Source organism: Lissotriton vulgaris, unplaced genomic scaffold, assembly GCF_964263255.1.
Source record: "Lissotriton vulgaris unplaced genomic scaffold, aLisVul1.2 SCAFFOLD_1600, whole genome shotgun sequence".
In the NCBI taxonomy this organism is placed as follows: Eukaryota; Metazoa; Chordata; class Amphibia; order Caudata; family Salamandridae; genus Lissotriton; species Lissotriton vulgaris.
The window spans coordinates 267,159-282,784 of record NW_028247114.1 but is presented as its reverse complement, the minus strand read 5'-3'; the positions used below and the strand labels follow the sequence as shown (position 1 = coordinate 282,784).

At 49.0% G+C, this 15,626-nt stretch overlaps 1 protein-coding gene across 1 annotated transcript in view; it reads left to right on the top strand.

The window, feature by feature from the left end:
• LOC147665626 (AP-1 complex subunit gamma-1) overlaps positions 1–15,626 on the top strand; it is a 521,863-nt gene that overhangs the window by 268,283 nt on the left and 237,954 nt on the right. Inside the window, exon 5 of the mRNA XM_086949636.1 lies at positions 11,622–11,718. Coding sequence (XP_086805762.1) covers positions 11,622–11,718 — 97 coding nt within the window. The remainder of the gene's footprint in view (positions 1–11,621; positions 11,719–15,626) is intronic.

Sequence of the window (15,626 nt, the reverse complement as noted above, 5' to 3'; positions counted from 1 at the left end):
CCTTGTCCACGAGTACTGAGCGGGGTTGTTCTACCTTTCTCACCTACACGACACGAGCGCACCATGCAGATGCTTCACCTGAAGGTTTGACATGGCACGCCCACTGACCATTCTCTCTCTCAACGTGAGAGGACTGAATAACCCAGTCAAACGCAAAGCGATCCTCTCTCTCTCCTGGAGTACTCGGGGCGGACATCTGCCTCCTACAGGAAACACACCTACTCCCCAAAGACCACCATAGACTTAAATCACGTTCCTTCCCATGGCAATCTTTCTCCTCTGCACACAAGAAAGTGGCTGGAGTGGCGATCCTGGTGGCCAAATCCTTTGGGGACGGGTCCTACAAAAGGAAGCAGAGATCAAAGGCAGGCTACTGACGCACTGCTTCCTCATTGCAGGGCAGTCACTACTGATAGGCTCCATATACGCACCTAACGATGGACAGGAGGCATTCTTACACAAGGCCTTGGAGACGGCCACAGCCAACACGCATCCACACCTATTACTGGGAGGCGACCGTAACCTAGTATTTCACAACATAGGGGACCGGTCGGGCCAGCGCTCTGGCCAGGTGGGGGCGCTCTCGTCGGCGGGTCACACTCGCCTTGCAGATCTAGGCCTCATCGACTTGTGGCGGCATGCACACCCACAGGCCACAGCGTACACTCACTACTCAGCAGCTCACAAAACATACGCAAGGCTCGACTACTTTTTGTGCTCCTCTCAATTAGTCTTGCGCGCACGAGACGTCGAGATACAACCCGCCTCCCTGTCGGACCATTCTCCGGTGGTAGCGTCCTTTCTGCTGCCAACCACACCTGGACCCCAGCGGCATTGGCGCCTGCGCGATAGCCTACTGCAGAGTCCGGCCGTACTTGAGCGAATAAAGACTGCCTTCAGCCAATTCCTGGTCCATAACGCTAACGAGGACACCACTAAAGCCACCCAATGGGCAGCACTCTAGGCGGTCCTCCGGGGCGATTCATCTCACTGGCTACGGCCAACAACAAGGAACGCGCACAAAAGAGGGCCGAGATCACCCAACGTGTGGCAGAGTTGGAACAAATGCATCAGCACACGGGGGCGGCCCGAGCGTGGCGTCAACTATGCGCAGAACGAAAGATGCTTGCAGCTTTGGACCAGGATGTGACTGAATACGCCGCTCTTCAGCTGCGCCATGCGTACTACACAGGGGGGGATCGCTGTGGGAGACTACTGGCGAGCAGGCTCCGGGAGCAGCAACAGAGACAACACGTTCGGACCCTCCAGCTCGGCCACGGTGACCCGATCACAGAGGATGCGGCTATTGCCGCTGCCTTTGGGGACTTTTACGCTGACCTCTATGCAGCAGGCTAGCTGGACCTACAGGCGGGCAGCGACTACCTGCAGGAAGCGACCCTCCCCTCCTTGAATGAGGCACAGGCGGAGTTCCTCGACCGCCCTATAGGCCTGGAGAAAGTGATCTCGGCGATATCCCGCCTCAAACTGGGGAAATCCCCGGGGCCGGACGGCTATTCGGCAGCCTTCTACAAGACGTTCTGCCCGCAAATAGCCCCCCCTGCTACGCGACCTCTTTAACACCTTCGATCAGCCCGGTGCTGTACCACCAGACCTACTAGAGGCCGCGATATCAGTGATACCCAAATCAGGCTAGGATCCCTCCCGGTGCGGCTCATACAGACCAATATCCCTGTTGAATATAGATCTCAAGCTATACACGGAAATGATCGAAAGCAGACTCGCCCCATATATGCAGCAATTGGTGGAACCCGATCAAGCCGGGTTTATTCCTCAACGGCAAACCAGTGATAATACTAGGCGTGTCCTTCACTTGATAGAGGATGGGTCTCGAACGAGACCAGGCTGCATGCTCCTTACCATCGACGCTGAGAAAGCATTCGACCGAGTGCACTGGCCGTACCTGGACTTGGCACTGCAGAAGTTCGGCATGGGTGAGACTCTCCGCAACCGTATCATTAACTGTTATCGGCAGCCGACCGCAACGGTCAGAGTCAATGGCCATACCTCTCCATGGTTCCCAATTGGCCGTGGGACCAGGCAGGGATGCCCGCTCTCCTCCCTACTGTTCGCGTTATATATGGAACCGCTAGCGCAACGTATAAGACAGCACAACCTCATTGAGGGCATCCCATTCGGCGGTGACACGCATAAGGTCAGCCTATACGCAGACGACATCTTACTCTCTCTGATGAAGCCGATGCAGTCCCTTCGGGCGCTCTTTGTAGAGCTTCATACCTTTGCGCTGGCCTCGGGCTTCAAGGTCAACGTAGGGAAGTCAGAGGCCCTTAACATATCCTTACCACCAGACGTACCGACGGAAGCCAAGGCTGAATTTGACTTACAATGGTCGGACTCTCCCATTTCGTACCTGGGGGTCTTGCTAGCGCAGACGGTGCGAGCTACGGCAGACACCAACTACACTAGGCTCAGCTCTCACGTCTTAACGAGGAACTTAGGAGATGGAAACATCTCACACTCTCCTGGCTGGGCCGCATAGTGGCCACCAAAATTACCTTGCTGCCGCAGATTCTTTGTCTTCCAAACTTCCCCTGCGCCCACCAGCAGGATAGCTCAATAAAACAGTCCGACTTAGCTCGCTATATTTGGAATGGCCCCCGCCCGTGCTTTAAACATTTGATTGCTACACTCCCTCCTGCACATGGCGGAGAAGGAATACCTGACCTCACTTTATATTTTCAGGCTGCCCAGCTACGCACGCTTCTGGAGTGGCACCAGCTGGAGTCCAGTAAACACTGGCTCTTCCAGGACCAGGCGCTGGCAGGCCGGCCGCTTCAGGGCGTACCGTTCTTACCGCGCCGCCACAGGCCACCCAATCTCTATGCGTCGCCGATCACGAGCACGGTCCTGAACACATGGGACAATGCAGCAGTACGGCGGGGTCTCACCTAATTTCCCTCCCCAATGACACCGATCTTTGGCAATCCAGACTTTTCCCCTGGTCCCGACCCTCAAGCGTTTGTGATTTGGAGGACGACGCCCTGCAGAGATGTGGGACACATGTTTGACCTCAACTGTATCCTTCCCTTCCAGAAGGTGAAAGAGGACTACGGCATACCGGAGGCGGACCGCCTGCCCTACCTGCAGGTCCGTCACTGGGTCCTACACCCGTCAATTAAACCAGGCGCACAGCGAACCCTCACACCGTACGAAAAATGGCTGCTGACGCGTACTTCCGACAAAAAGCTGCTCTCTGACCTGTACCAACACCTACTAATCACCATCCATTCATACAATGCTGGGAGGGCCCGATGGGAGAGAGATCTGGGGACAGAGCTCGCACGCAAGGAGTGGAAGAGCATATACCACAGAGCCAGACACTCAGCCTACCACATGGGCTTAACCGAAACATTGACCAAAGTGGCTACTTATTGGCATCACACGCCTAAACGCCTACACCGCTGGGACCCCCTAGCTAGTGACCGCTGCTGGAGAGAGTGTGGGGGGCTCGGCACACTAGAACACCTACTATGGAGCTGTGAACGCTCACAACCTTACTGGACCTCTTTTTTTTTTTTTTGTTTGTTTTTTTTCTTTTTTTTAAAAAATTTTTATTTTGCAATTTATTTCAACAGTCAGCTGTACAATGAGCAGAAATAAATATCAAAACCAAAGCAAATGAATGAGAATGTCAAATAATAAGTGATACTTCTAAAATGCAAACACACATTATAAGGTACTTAAATCACATTAAACCCAATTGATTATAGGCTCCCATATTTTTAAGCGCAGAGACCTTCTTTTTATCCCTTTAAGTTTATACATTGCAATTGCTAAGCGATAAATAGAGAGCAGTTTGGAACGCCAATGATGAAAGATTGGAGGTTCAACATCAATCCATCTAGAAGTAATACAGTGACGAAGAATTGACATACAGATAAACAAAAAAGCTTCTTCGGCTGTAGATCTAGTGCCGATATGATCTGTTTGTTTACCTAATATTACTAATTCAGGGGTTAGCTTTACATCAATTTCTAAACAATTAATAATGAAAGTTTCTATATCGGCAATAAATCGTGAAAGTTTCCTGCATTTAAAAAACATGTGGATAGAATCAGCCCCGGTCTCGTCACAACGGTTACAGCTATCATCAGCACCTGTTTTCCATCTTGCTACTTTAATGTGAGAATAATACAAATCAAAGATTGGCATGTAATGTTGACTTTGTAGTGAGCCGTTAAAAAGAATCTTAATTGATAATTCAATAGTTCTTCCGATATCAACGCTCTCAAGTTCAAATTTCCTTTTCCATTTGCTCTCTACTGAATAAAGATCATCTTCAAATTGATTAATTGCTGTAGCGTAAACTAAACCTATTTTTTTAACTTTCTTGCTTATTTCTAGTTGTGTGTCTAGGTGCATGTCTATTAAATCTAAGATTGAGGACCTTACTGGACCTCAATCTTAGATTTAATAGACATGCACCTAGACACACAACTTCCCAGATTCCCCGCCTATGTGCTGCTTGGCCTCCCTAACTCCTTGGCCTCCCTAACTCCTTGGCCTCCCTAACGCCTTGGCCTCCCTAACGCCTTGGCCTCCCTAACGCCTTGGCCTCCCTAACGCCTTGGCCTCCCTAACGCCTTGGCCTCCCTAACGCCTTGGCCTCCCTAACGCCTTGGCCTCCCTAACGCCTTGGCCTCCCTAACGCCTTGGCCTCCCTAACGCCTTGGCCTCCCTAACGCCTTGGCCTCCCTAACGCCTTGGCCTCCCTAACGCCTTGGCCTCCCTAACGCCTTGGCCTCCCTAACGCCTTGGCCTCCCTAACGCCTTGGCCTCCCTAACGCCTTGGCCTCCCTAACGCCTTGGCCTCCCTAACGCCTTGGCCTCCCTAACGCCTTGGCCTCCCTAACGCCTTGGCCTCCCTAACGCCTTGGCCTCCCTAACGCCTTGGCCTCCCTAACGCCTTGGCCTCCCTAACGCCTTGGCCTCCCTAACGCCTTGGCCTCCCTAACGCCTTGGCCTCCCTAACGCCTTGGCCTCCCTAACGCCTTGGCCTCCCTAACGCCTTGGCCTCCCTAACGCCTTGGCCTCCCTAACGCCTTGGCCTCCCTAACGCCTTGGCCTCCCTAACGCCTTGGCCTCCCTAACGCCTTGGCCTCCCTAACGCCTTGGCCTCCCTAACGCCTTGGCCTCCCTAACGCCTTGGCCTCCCTAACGCCTTGGCCTCCCTAACGCCTTGGCCTCCCTAACGCCTTGGCCTCCCTAACGCCTTGGCCTCCCTAACGCCTTGGCCTCCCTAACGCCTTGGCCTCCCTAACGCCTTGGCCTCCCTAACGCCTTGGCCTCCCTAACGCCTTGGCCTCCCTAACGCCTTGGCCTCCCTAACGCCTTGGCCTCCCTAACGCCTTGGCCTCCCTAACGCCTTGGCCTCCCTAACGCCTTGGCCTCCCTAACGCCTTGGCCTCCCTAACGCCTTGGCCTCCCTAACGCCTTGGCCTCCCTAACGCCTTGGCCTCCCTAACGCCTTGGCCTCCCTAACGCCTTGGCCTCCCTAACGCCTTGGCCTCCCTAACGCCTTGGCCTCCCTAACGCCTTGGCCTCCCTAACGCCTTGGCCTCCCTAACGCCTTGGCCTCCCTAACGCCTTGGCCTCCCTAACGCCTTGGCCTCCCTAACGCCTTGGCCTCCCTAACGCCTTGGCCTCCCTAACGCCTTGGCCTCCCTAACGCCTTGGCCTCCCTAACGCCTTGGCCTCCCTAACGCCTTGGCCTCCCTAACGCCTTGGCCTCCCTAACGCCTTGGCCTCCCTAACGCCTTGGCCTCCCTAACGCCTTGGCCTCCCTAACGCCTTGGCCTCCCTAACGCCTTGGCCTCCCTAACGCCTTGGCCTCCCTAACGCCTTGGCCTCCCTAACGCCTTGGCCTCCCTAACGCCTTGGCCTCCCTAACGCCTTGGCCTCCCTAACGCCTTGGCCTCCCTAACGCCTTGGCCTCCCTAACGCCTTGGCCTCCCTAACGCCTTGGCCTCCCTAACGCCTTGGCCTCCCTAACGCCTTGGCCTCCCTAACGCCTTGGCCTCCCTAACGCCTTGGCCTCCCTAACGCCTTGGCCTCCCTAACGCCTTGGCCTCCCTAACGCCTTGGCCTCCCTAACGCCTTGGCCTCCCTAACGCCTTGGCCTCCCTAACGCCTTGGCCTCCCTAACGCCTTGGCCTCCCTAACGCCTTGGCCTCCCTAACGCCTTGGCCTCCCTAACGCCTTGGCCTCCCTAACGCCTTGGCCTCCCTAACGCCTTGGCCTCCCTAACGCCTTGGCCTCCCTAACGCCTTGGCCTCCCTAACGCCTTGGCCTCCCTAACGCCTTGGCCTCCCTAACGCCTTGGCCTCCCTAACGCCTTGGCCTCCCTAACGCCTTGGCCTCCCTAACGCCTTGGCCTCCCTAACGCCTTGGCCTCCCTAACGCCTTGGCCTCCCTAACGCCTTGGCCTCCCTAACGCCTTGGCCTCCCTAACGCCTTGGCCTCCCTAACGCCTTGGCCTCCCTAACGCCTTGGCCTCCCTAACGCCTTGATGTACCCCCTGAAGTCCATGAGGGGGAGACTTATAGCGATTGCACTGGGGGCAGCAATACTACAGAACATTGTGGCACATTGGAGGGACACTCAACACCCTCTGCAGCTTGGGTGGTTACATAGGCTCTGGATGGTACTAGGTATGGAGAAATTATCGTTGGCAAAGGCAGGGAAGGGTGCAGAGTTTGCGGAACTCTGGCGTCCGTTCTTGACCCTACTCACAGAGGAGTTCAGGGAGTTGAGCTGCCCCCGCTACCTGCGATTGCTGCGACTGGCAGATACCCCACTTGCAGACCCTAAAAAACAGTCACATAAGACGAAAGCCCGGAAGTGAGACACCCTCCAGGAAACCCCTTGAAGTGATGTTGGCCTCCTGCTATTTTCTTACTTGATGGACAAGGAGGGGGGTGGGACGGGCGTGGGACGGGCGGTGTTGGGAGGGGGGCTTGTTGGGGTTGTTTTTCTTCTGTTCTGTGACATAATGCAACAAAAGATGGCTCCTGACCCTTTACTACGCTGCCGGCCCAGTTGGGTTGTAGGCGCTTGCTGTGTATAAACGCAAATGTAAGGAGCTTGTTACAGACCTGCCTACATACCTGTATTATCATTGATGGGCCCGTGCCACTTCGAACACGAGCCGCTGTATCGCTTGTGATGTCTTTTCTCTCAATAAAAAGATTTAATACTAAATTGATTGCATGTACTTTAGGTACACAAGATTGGGTTCTGGGGTACCCTTATATGTCCCTAGTATATGGCATACTATATATCCAGGGCATAGGTACCCCAGAGGCCTCCCAGGGGCTGCAGCATGTATTATGCCACCCCTGAGAGGCCACTTAAATTGACACCACAGGTCTGCTACTACAACCTGTGTAAGGTGGTGCATGCACCCCTTACTTGGATATAGGTTCACTATTTCTACCTTATCACTACACATATAAACCTATCAGTCACCTCAGTGGCCGGCCTTATCAATCCTGGACGCAGGGTGCTGGGTTTTATAAGAGAGGGTGCCCATGCTTGAGCAGAGCCCCTCTGCAGCCTTCGGAATCTATTCTCCGGGGTTGTTCTGTGATGCAGCCATACCATATACTCTTAACTGTATTATAACTTCGCGGTAAATGCTAACTTTAAAACGGCTGCACAGAAACCTGTCGTGTTTGGTGTCAAACACCTTGGAATCATACCTCCACACCAGTAACTGGTGTGGGAGGTATGATTCGTCCCTCCTAGAGAGAGAAATATGACTAGACCGGTACACCTGGTACCAGCTTTACAGAACTCTGGCATCACAAGATGGATGCTGCCAGCCACAGACACACGTCTGCCCTCCTGCTGCTGGACGAAACTCCAGCAGGAGAGGCTGGACAATAGGTTTCCTGTCACAGGGAGGTGTAACCACCTCCCAGACAGGCTTTAGTGTATTGGGGCTGGGAGGGTGCACTTCCAGAGTGCTTTGATGTCTGCACTGTGGGCGCATTTGGTGTCCCTATGCATAGTCCAGCTCAAACCGGTTGCAGGAGCCATTTGCTCCTGCTCTGGCCCGAAACTGGACAAAAGACATGGGTGTAGCCACCCCTATGTCCTGACCCTCCCATAGGTGGGTCGCCAGAGTTTGTCCCACCCCTTCCTCTGGTATAAAGTGGGAACCCCTGGCTACAGGACTTTAGATTTACCTGGACAAAACTCTGCTACAGAAACCAAGTACTTCAATGATCTACACTGCTTCAGATGACTGAAGAATCTCCCTTGGAGTAAAGGAGTTACTCCCATGCTAAGCAGGCACCAAAGACACATCTGACCTGTTTCCAACTCTGAAGCTCCTGAGGACTCCGAAGACTTTTGCAACACAGGAGGTGGTTTTCCAAGCGTCCCCGAGGTAGACCAGTATGCTCAGCAAAACTGAGACCAGTATCCCTCGTGGGGACTGCGCAACCCGAACCCCTGGGCACCGTGCCATTTGCAGAAGCATCTGCTTTCCGGCAACCCCTGAAGCTGTGCTTTGGGCTACTTGTAGTCCAGACCCTGAGCAGTGATTCCACCGAAGATTACCGGCCTACACTCCACAAGTCATGACCAAATCCCACGCACACACTCAATTGATTTCCAACACAAAGTAGTGTAATTAACAGATCACATGTAATAATCTTAAAGGAATGATATCCACTTCTTCTTGTTAGAGCATTAATTTATTTTTATTGCTCAAGTTATGCCACGCCAGCCAACACGTGTTTCATCAGAGTACAAGTCACTCTGACTCTTCAGGGCTGGAAATAAAACAAAAATGTGTACAATGTACTTGGTGTTTGTACTGTGTACTCTGTCATACATCTTAACATCATAGTAACAATAGTTTACAAGGAGGTGATTTGATTTCCAATGTATTCACATTGTCACATTTTGTACCTCACAAATGTCTCTGTCATCCCCAAACATATTCTAGAGCAGAGGGTGGGGACGAAGAGGCAACAATACTTATATTATTCTCTATTAGAATATTGCTAAAAGGGTTGAACTTAGAGATCCCCTTTAGTATCATTCTAATCCGATATCGTTCAAATTCCTCACACCGCGTTTAAACAACAATAAGTATTTATATACAATGCCGTCGACAGTTATATTGATATTCATCAAAAGCATATTCACTCGTGAGTGTGACATGCCCATGCAGTAGAAAAGTGACTGTGTGATTGGTTTGCGGCGACGTTTCTCTTATAACATTTATGTAAATCTCCACCAATGGCAGACCTAACAGTCCATGTTTATTTATGAATTTACAAAAGAAATAATTCAGAAATCAAACAGAGTCAAACATGCCTGCGGATATACAACAAAAGAGGCAGAAGACGGAAGAAGAGTGATGTGAAGAAATGGTGTCAAAGGTTCCAAGCTAATTCAAACCCGGTGTCTGCAAAACACGTTCTATGGAGCGACGGAAAAGAGATAGACCCGACTCCACAAGTCCATTGGCCTGTGGGTCCCTGTGAAGGCAACTTTAACTTTCAGTGGGCTTTCCTGGTTTCTCCAGACGTGCCCTGACTCTCCATCGCTTGGGGAGTCACCAGGACCTTGCTGATCCTCACCGAAGCATCTTTTCTCTGACCGCGTGGGTTACAGTTGTCAAGGCTTGTTGGTGTTCAATCCAGACCCTAACCCCCCCAGCACTCTACATCCTTTGTGGGACAGCTCGCCTGCGGACTTTGGTCGTCCTCAACGTCTCCTGGTCCCCGTGGCTGCAGAGTCAAGCTTCACCTCTTCTCATCTGAAGCACCCGACATCGGTAAGCATTCGTCTACCGAGCCCCTGGTCACTGGTAAGTGACCCAGACCCTGCCCCCTCTGCTTTCAGGTTCTTCTCATCTCCGATCCAGGCTTGGATCCACCCGGATACTTTTCCTCTTCATGGCAGCAGCACTTTTCAGCATCATGCAATTGAAAACAACAAAGGTTCCCAACACCATTTGACACCTATGCACCCGGCTTCCTTGGGTTATGTAACACGAGTACTCCGGTGCTCACATGGGTGCGGGCCTTAGAAACTTCTAAGTTTGAAAGGTTTTGCTCAAAGGCCTTTCCTAAGTGTCCTTAAACTTTAAAATTCCAACCGCGACTTTCCCATAGAGTTGTACTGAGCTCGCAGCTGTGTTATCACACTGCGCGCGTCCCCCGAGGGTCCCCTGTGTCACTACCTTGGGTGGTTCCTTGGGGTCCCAGCGATTCTACGTGCTCTAGGCACTGTCTCTAGTCAAGTAGTGGTTGTTATACCACTTTCTTAGTATATAGTGTTGTCTTCCCCTGGAGCCCACTATGTATTGTGCTATTTACTATTGTTCTAGTGATTTTAATATTGTGTACATTTTGCTCTAATCTCCTAAAGAGATTAGTAGAGAGTGTTTAGTAATAAATACATATTTTTGTAACAACACCTGTGTGGTTCCCCTTTCATTTGGTCATTCAGGAGGGTATAGACTGGTAAAACAAGCCGCTTTACATTCCTTCAAGACTTAGCCTGAAGGCTGCTCTCCATAGCTACCACTAGGATAGCTTTCATGAAAGGTTGTCTTGAACCTAATCATCAATAAGGGTTGTTTGGACTGGTACAAGGTGCCCAGTATAACTAGTGGTCAGCATATACCTGGCCAACTTCTCACAGTGTCTGTTTAGTTTTGGGGTCTTTCCTACTGCAGTCACTTGGCCTAATCACACAAGTGAAGAACCATTTTTATCAGGAGATGTGGGGGAATGATATGTGGTAGGGAATTAGTGGTTCCCTGCAGATTCCAGAACTTTCCATCACAGAAAAAGGGAGTCGACTGAATATTTGCTGAGGCTTTTCCTCTGTTTACCTTGATACCCGTTGTACGTCTCAAAAGGAAGAAAGACCATTCACTGCGATTGTCAGGGCTCCAACCTGATTGTGAGACTGTACTGGGACACAGAACTGCGCTGTCCATGAAGGCCCACTGTGGCGTAGTTCCATCGCTATGCAAACCATTGAGATTGTGTCGCAGGCACTGCATCACAATCCCAGCTCTTTCTGTGTGACTCTGTTCTCGAGCCTTGGAGTTTGGATACCTTGGCACAGTTGTTTTATCAAATCTAAAATAAGGAGATCTTGAATGAGAGAACAGGTACCTCTTTGGCTTAGATTTAGGCATTTTATTAGGTAGGTGGTTTGAGAATTATACACAAGTGTATTACGGTGTATGTGTCTTAGTGCTTTGTACTGCTTATAGTGTTACCAGATCTCTCACCTTGATAGCAGGGGATGATTCAAACATGTTTAACTATGAAATATAGCAAAGCTGAACATCCATAATTTTCCGTAAAGGTATGCGTTTTAAGGGCTGTCTGTCACCAATTCGGCTTTGGGGCTGATGTTATTTTGCAGTTTAACTACTAGAATAGTGGGAAATTATTTTATGTGAGAAAATTGATCGCCTGATAAGGGATTCAATATGTGCAGCGGAAATGGAGAATGTCTTTCTATACCGCCAATAAAAAGGATTGTACAATGGTGATTTGGGATTGGCCATTGACGGGCAGTGCTAATTTGTTTTTCTCTTCTAGGCTGCTCTTTGTGCGGTGCATGTTATCAGGAAAGTACCGGAGCTTATGGAAATGTTCCTGCCAGCCACGAAAAACCTCTTGAATGAGAAAAATCACGGTAGGTAAAGGGAAGTCATTTGTTGTTTTCTTTCAGAGGAGTACAGGGTCATTACCTCTACAGTGGTACAGAGAAAGGACGTTATGGTACCACAGAAGTTTTGATATGTGATATTAAATATGTGAAAAAATGTGTTGTCTCCCAAAAAAATAGAATGCTCCGTCTGTGCCACAGTGTTTTATTATTATTCTTTTTAAATAGGTCGGAAAGTCAATAATGGAGATTCTCAGTCATGAGATCTGTTGCCCCTGAGAATATAAACAAACCAAGGAATGGTGCATATAGGCATCAACATTAGATGGACACATTTGATACGATTCCATTAATAAATCCAGTAGGTCCACTTTGCTAATATGTTCTGTAGTAACAGTTCGTTTTTCCACTCTCTGGATGGAGTGAAAATCAATCTCACTATCCTCTGAGCAGTTTCATCTTTATTTTTATGTAATGTAGTGTGTATGTGTCTTTAGCTTCTTCCAATCATTTTATTTCTGTCTTCGTTCTGAAGATATTTTTCCCTAATGGTGCAAGGTTATGTTTTTCTCATGATAATTTTCTTCACTGTCCTCACAAACACAGGGTGCTGTTTTATACAGGATTTCCTCATGGTACAGTTTGGTGTTGGGGGGGAGGCTTGGGGGGGGGGGTTAACAATCTGTTGCTGCTCTGTTCCTGAAAGGGGAAATGTGCACCCATTGCTGGTATTTAATTGTTGCACATGCTCCTTACCTCACTTCCTCCTATTCCTCTTCTGCAGGGTTCTTGAATGTTGCCACAATTCTCCTAGTGGACTGTTCCTTCCCCATTCATTTCATTATTATCCCTCTCCATGAATACTGATTATTATCGTCTGGGTGTCCTTCCCATCTCTCTCTATGAGGGTGTCTTGGACTTTTACTCTGCCGTTGTGGCTGTAACTGCCATTGTCATGTTGAGGATGCCACAACATCAAGATGGCACCCACGCCTGGTATTTAGGAAAACTATAGTAAAAGCACAAGAGGTCTTCCTTAATGAAGTAGTTTAGAAGAAACCTTGATTTCACTCTAATGACAAGCCAACCCCAAGGGGCTTCTACGGCATAAACAATTCGACTTCTGAAAGCAGGTAACAGATTTGAGCTGCATCCAGAAGGGTTTGGGTGCCTTCATTGGATTGGCCCTCAAAAGACGTTCACTGAAAGAGCCCTCAGACCACCAGATAAGTATTTCCAGGTTTGGACTCCAAACCAAGGAGGATGCTCATTCTTTGCAGATTTTGTTTTTGTAAACACCATCTGGGACCCATAGTGCACTACGTGTTTGTTTTTTGTTGGGTAGGAGGACTGGAGGAATGCCATGTGTATTAGTGAACTGATATTGTACATGTAGGCCCAACACCATAACAAAACCCAATTAACTTGACAATTCCCTGCTACTTCCTTATAAATCTTAGGTTGCAATTAATTAATAGAGGAAAACAGCTGGCCTGATATCTTACTGCACCGATTTACCACACTATACTTAGTTGTCATAAGATAGCATTGTTTATCATATCTAGGCTGAAAAGATAGCATGTTGTAAACCATAAACTCTGATTCACTGAGATTAATCTGATTCTTACTTCTAATGTTGAGGGAGAAGAAGGCCACATTACCCAGTGAAGTCTTCACTTTTGTGTCATGGCTCTTCCCCACACTCCATTGTAATAAATATCATGTTGCACTCTTTAAATCTGGGTACATACTAAACACGCTAGAATTATATTGTTTTCGTGATATATTTTTGATTTGTTTCAGTTGACAAAATATTGAGAGAACAATTCAGGTTTCTTTGATAATTCCCTAAAGAAACTTTGCTCTTCAATACAGTAAAGAACAGCTGAAGGGAGTTACGCCAACTTTGTCAAAAAGTTTGACTTGTATTTAGAAAGGTTGATTTTTGTAATCTGGTGTAAATCCATTCAGGGCAACCCTCAGGAAAGGGTCCCCCAGCGAGCAGGCTGGGAGGGAGAGGGGTGGATTGTCACAAGCCATGCGGCCAAAGCCCTGCTGCACACCGCTGAAGGTGTGTGCAGTGAGTTGGGTTACCGCATTCAGGGGTTGAGCACAGGTCCTGACTGAAGACCACTCTGGGGGAAAAAACGCCCACCGCGCCGCACGAAAGCCATGTGCAGTGGGGGCATTGGCTGCAGGCTGCCCAAGCGCATATGCTTCAATGGGAACAAGACCAAATATTCACTGAAAAAACAAGGTTAAATAAAGAGATGAATGAAGGAATAAATAAAGCATTTTTAAGTGCATAGCTACCTGAAGGAATCCCAGCGCTAATAGAAGTACACTCAAAGTAAAGTTTTAAGCAGTTTACGGAAGGTGAGGTCGTTTGCCTTGAGATGGACATGGAGGGGGAGAGAATACCAAAGATTATGGTTGGGTATAATAAATCCTTAGCTTTTGCTGGAAAAAAAACAGAAATTCAATGATAAAAATTAAGATTAAAGTGACGCTCTAGTTAGGTGTTGAAAAGAAGTGAGGGAAAGCATGTGTTCCCTGAGACAAAACAGCCGCCTTTGGGGAAGCGGGTTCAAATCTCAGCATCTGCTCAGCATTCAGTGATTCCGGGCAAATTACCTTATCGCCACATGCCTAAATAAATTGTGACCTTGTGTCATGTAAATGGTGCTCAAGTAAAGTGTTCCAATACCTTAGAATGGAGTTTGCACTACATTCATAAGATATTGTTTAGTCAACCAACTGTAACTTGCATGTCATGCACTGCTTATGGCCTCTGATATTACAGCACTCATGACAAGTTAAATTACATCATCTAACGACCGACTGTGACGGTGTGCTATAGACTTAGAGGAACTAACTGGTAATTCAACAATTCAACAAAATGCACTCCAGTACAATTTTCCAGCCACACCTTGCACACAATCTCCCCATGGGTGCCCAACCTCCTCCTGTTCACAGCAATCAGCAATGTGCAGCGGTGGGTTGACTCATCAGCCTATGGCATGCACAATGGTAGCTGGCTTCAGGATCTGGTCTATAACCAGACCCCTTTCACTTTTTAAACTTTTTTTTTTTTTTTTTTTACTTTTTTGTGTTCTGTGGTACTTCAGGGAAGGCCTTGCTGGATACTGCAGTACCGGGCGGTGGTACCAGCAACCCAACTTTAAAAAAAATTGCCTCAAGGAAGGTTCTTTTGGGAACCACACCCCACATGGCCCTGTCAGTCTTCCCAGAGTTCTGTAATGGTGGACGCAGCATTTCTTAAGTGTTGCTGCCATCCAAACAGAACATTTTGATTCCACTGTACTTGTACTGCAGTATTTAAATGACCAACGGGAGCAGAAGCACCATCAGCCATTCAAAATGGCCCTTTTTTCCCCCTTTGGTACACAGAAGTAACATGGTACCAACAGGCCAGATGTCTCTAACTTTTCTGAGGGTTGCCCTGAATGGATTTACACCCGATTACCCAAATCAACCTTTCTATAGCAACCCCTGCAGGTCATCTTGCTAAAGCAACCCCTACTAAGACTTACACTTACACCACCTCCTGCATATGAGGACATCCACATATTCTTGCAGGTTTTCAAGTGCACTTTCTGGCAACAAGATTGACATCAATACCTTTCATGGTTTGCTGGAAAGTGTAAAGCAAAACTGTCCATCTCTATACCCATGCCTCTGCCATAAACATTGGCGTGTTTGAGTTGTTTCAGATACGAACTTCCTCCTGACCCATGTTTCATTTTACCGGATTCCACCAGTGTAAGAAATTTGATTATTATTTGGGGTGGGACACTGCCCACTTGAGTGGATAATCACAACCCCTGTCAAAGGTTAACCTTCCAAGTCACTAAATTACCCTCAGCTCAACCCCCTTGTAGCTATGGCACAGAGCAGGCCAGCTTAATGTAGGG